This window comes from Crocodylus porosus, unplaced genomic scaffold (assembly GCF_001723895.1).
Source record: "Crocodylus porosus isolate Cpor-Errol unplaced genomic scaffold, CroPor_comp1, whole genome shotgun sequence".
In the NCBI taxonomy this organism is placed as follows: domain Eukaryota; kingdom Metazoa; phylum Chordata; order Crocodylia; family Crocodylidae; genus Crocodylus; species Crocodylus porosus.
In genome coordinates, this window is record NW_017728931.1 from 11,038,319 (window position 1) to 11,041,541 (window position 3,223).

The 3,223-nt window shown below is 40.7% G+C and overlaps 1 protein-coding gene across 2 annotated transcripts in view; it reads right to left on the reverse strand.

Annotated features, from left to right (window-relative positions):
* Positions 1 to 317: 317 nt before the first annotated feature.
* The window catches only part of AKAP3 (A-kinase anchoring protein 3), a 27,988-nt gene continuing 25,082 nt past the window's right edge, over positions 318 to 3,223 (reverse strand). For both annotated transcript variants that reach the window (XM_019544209.1, XM_019544208.1), the window contains exon 5: positions 318 to 1,817. In XM_019544209.1, coding sequence (XP_019399754.1) covers positions 1,662 to 1,817 — 156 coding nt within the window. In that variant the 3' untranslated portion in view covers positions 318 to 1,661. The remainder of the gene's footprint in view (positions 1,818 to 3,223) is intronic.

Consider the following 3,223-nt stretch of genomic DNA (forward strand, 5'->3'; position numbering starts at 1 on the left):
CAGCTGGGACTGAGAGCCCTGTCAGTTGTGGGACTCTTAGTCCTGGCTGCAAATGTAGCATACCTGGGACTGAAAGCTCCATGTTGGCTGGGGTTTGCACCCCCAAGCCCTGGGGATCATGGCAGCTGCAATCCCCAAAGCTTGGGGGTTATACGCTGGGCATAGTGCACCTCTGCAGCTGGGAGCCCTGTTGCCTGACAGGTTCCCAGGCACAAGGAAGACACTATTACATGTGTGTAAATTACAGATCAATAGTAACCAGCTATAAAGTTAGTCCATATTTTTTAGGTCTAACTTTATAGCTGGCTGCCGCTTTTTATCATGTGATAGCTACTTTACATGTGTAGTTGGTCTTAAGGTACTTGCACAATTAACCAGTTAATTGTGCAATACCTGTAACATGTAGAGGGAGCCAAGAATGAATATTTAAATGTTTTTACAGCACTAAAAACAGATGGTTAATTTCTACTCTCAAGTGAATGGGTGTAAATCCTGATGAAAGCTGATGACTTCCTAACTAGTACGTAAGTTCATTCTGTTATTAGTTGCATTTTCTTGCACATACTACATAATTTATGTACTACACGCATTTCTTTCCTGCCTTGATGTTTACTACTCTTATGCATTTGCAAACTGTTCTCTTTAGTCATCTCTTAGCCAACCTAAATATATTTAACTGTTTTCTTAAAAACCAATCCCTCTACTTCCCTGGTTATTTTGTTCCTCTTTTCAGAAGTCATCCCAAATTTTCCATCTCCTTTGGGTGAAGATGTGTTTAGAACTAAATTCACCATGCCAGGCATGGGCATTATGGAGCTGTGCAGTCAGGGACAATTGTATCCCTGCTCCTTGACGTAATTCCTCTTAACACAGTATGGGCCTTGATGCTGTTTTCCTGGATTCTGCTTTGTATTTGTGCTTCAGATTTTTTTTTTTTTGCTCCTGTCTGACATTTTTCCATGTTCAGCTGCATTTGCTATTATCTATCCTTACTCCTGACCTCTTGATAATGGGTTCTCTGCCCTCAAAGGTATCTTTTCTCTTTCCTCAATTAATATCATCTCTGAATTTCAGTGTCATGCTATTTTCTCCCTCTTCCTGACCATTAATAAAAATATTATATAAAACCAGGCCGAACTTCCAATTTCTGTGGTATCCTATTGCATGCTTTGCCCACCTTTCCATGATTTTGCAAATGCAATTGCCACTGATGCAATGATTTATATATAAATACTTAGAGTCACAGGGATGTTAAAACTAGGCTACTAACTGGCTTGTGTGTGGGGGAATTAAGCATAGTAACTACCCAGCTCTGACAAAAATGATCCCCAAATACATTGAAAACTCTTATTTAATCGCCCTCCTTTACATCAGAGTCTGATTTAAAAGGGTGTGTGAGCAGAACTGGAATTTTTACAGTTGTAACAACCTGTGAGATTTAACATTGTACTTATGGAGACCATCAAAAGGGAATTTTGCAATTGATTTTTTCCCAACAGACTTCTGTAGGTATTTTATTATTTTTATTCATATGTTTGCCCAGCAGGAGTCAGTATAACTGATAATAGCATCTCCTACAAATCAGTGATAGGTAGGTGAGCCTGATCCAGTGGAGCTGGGATGGTTGTTGCTGGTGTGGTTGAGAGAAGAGATGGCCCTGCTCACAGGTTACTAAGCAGCCAGTCCAGCACTGGCATTCGAGTAATGTTTCCCAGTGCTTCTTCTAGTTGCTTCTCCTTCTCATACTTCAGCACAGCCTGAATAATTTCCCCCACGCTATATCCCTTCTCCATGGCTATTGAGGACAATTGCTGAATCTGCACAAAGGATAAATAAAATAAAATACAAATGATGACATAAATCTTTCTTTAAAGGACCAATTCTGGGCTGAGGCTATTGGAGGTTCCTCTTGTTCACCTACTTCTGCACTCACCCCTGAGATGTATGATATCTCACAATAATGGCCAAGTGTTACAAGAGGCTGACTTAAATATTGATGATGAAAAGAGGCAAAGAGCCCTAATTTGGTTAGGTCATTGGTAAGTGGGGACATGTTAATCATTCACACAATACTAAAAAAATGCTAATGTATTAATTAGTGTAATACACAGGGGCAAAATCACTGGGTGAATTGAGAGAAAGCTAATGAAGAGAAAATTTAGGTCGGACATCAAAAAAATATTAGCTGCTACTTGTAACAGATGTCCAAAATCCTACTCTTGTTACACACTTATTTTGAATGAGGCTCACTCTTTCTGAGATGAACAGGGCTTGACCTAAAACAAAATGCCATGGGCTATGGAACTAAGTGTTGAATTTAGAGCACAGTCGTTCAAGAATGGCTTACATTCATAGCACAACAGAAAAGCAGGGCTGAAAGGGACCTCTACAGGTCATCTAATCCAGTACCCTGTTGAACATAGGATCACTCCTGTCTAAGCCATTTTAAGAAAGCGTTTCTTGGCACCTATCACTCTTGAAAAACAATTTGGCTTCCTTTTTTGTATATCTTATTTAAGAAAAGGAGAACAAATTGTGTTCTGAGAGTCAAGGACAGCATAGTAGACCACTGAAGAAGGAAATTACTATGGTTCTGGAGATAGGCTATTCTTAGATTGACCTTCTCCAAGTACCTCCCAGTTTCTGGCAAGTCATTCTAGGTCTGATTTTTATTTATTGATTGATTTTTTTAGCATTTAGAAAATCAAAGGTACATGAAAATGTGCCACATGTTATACTCTGAAAAGTGTCTTTACCCAAACCACTCAGCTATCTTTTAGGTACTTAAGGATTTTCTTCCATGCAGTCCATGCCCACATAGACTATTGATGGCAAACATCAGCAACACAGTAGTCCTTGACTTCAGGAAAGCCGACTTTGACAAGCTCAGAAGGCTTGTCAGTGAGGCCCTAAGGAAACATGACCCCAGGGAGAGGGGAGTTCAAGAAGAGTGCTTGCTCCTCATGGGATCGATCCTCAATGCACAAGCTAATTCTATTCTATCTCGGAGGAAAGGCAGCAGGAGGACACAGCAGCCCCCCTGGCTCTCCAGGGACCTAGCAGACCTCCTGAGGCTAAAAAGAAAGGCCTACAAAGGATGGAGGATGAGATTTACCTCCAAGGAGGAATATTCTGCACTGGTCCAGTCCTGCTGGGAGCAAACCAGGAAAGCCAAGGCTGCAACTGAACTCCAACTAGCTTCAAGCATCAAGGACAATAAAAA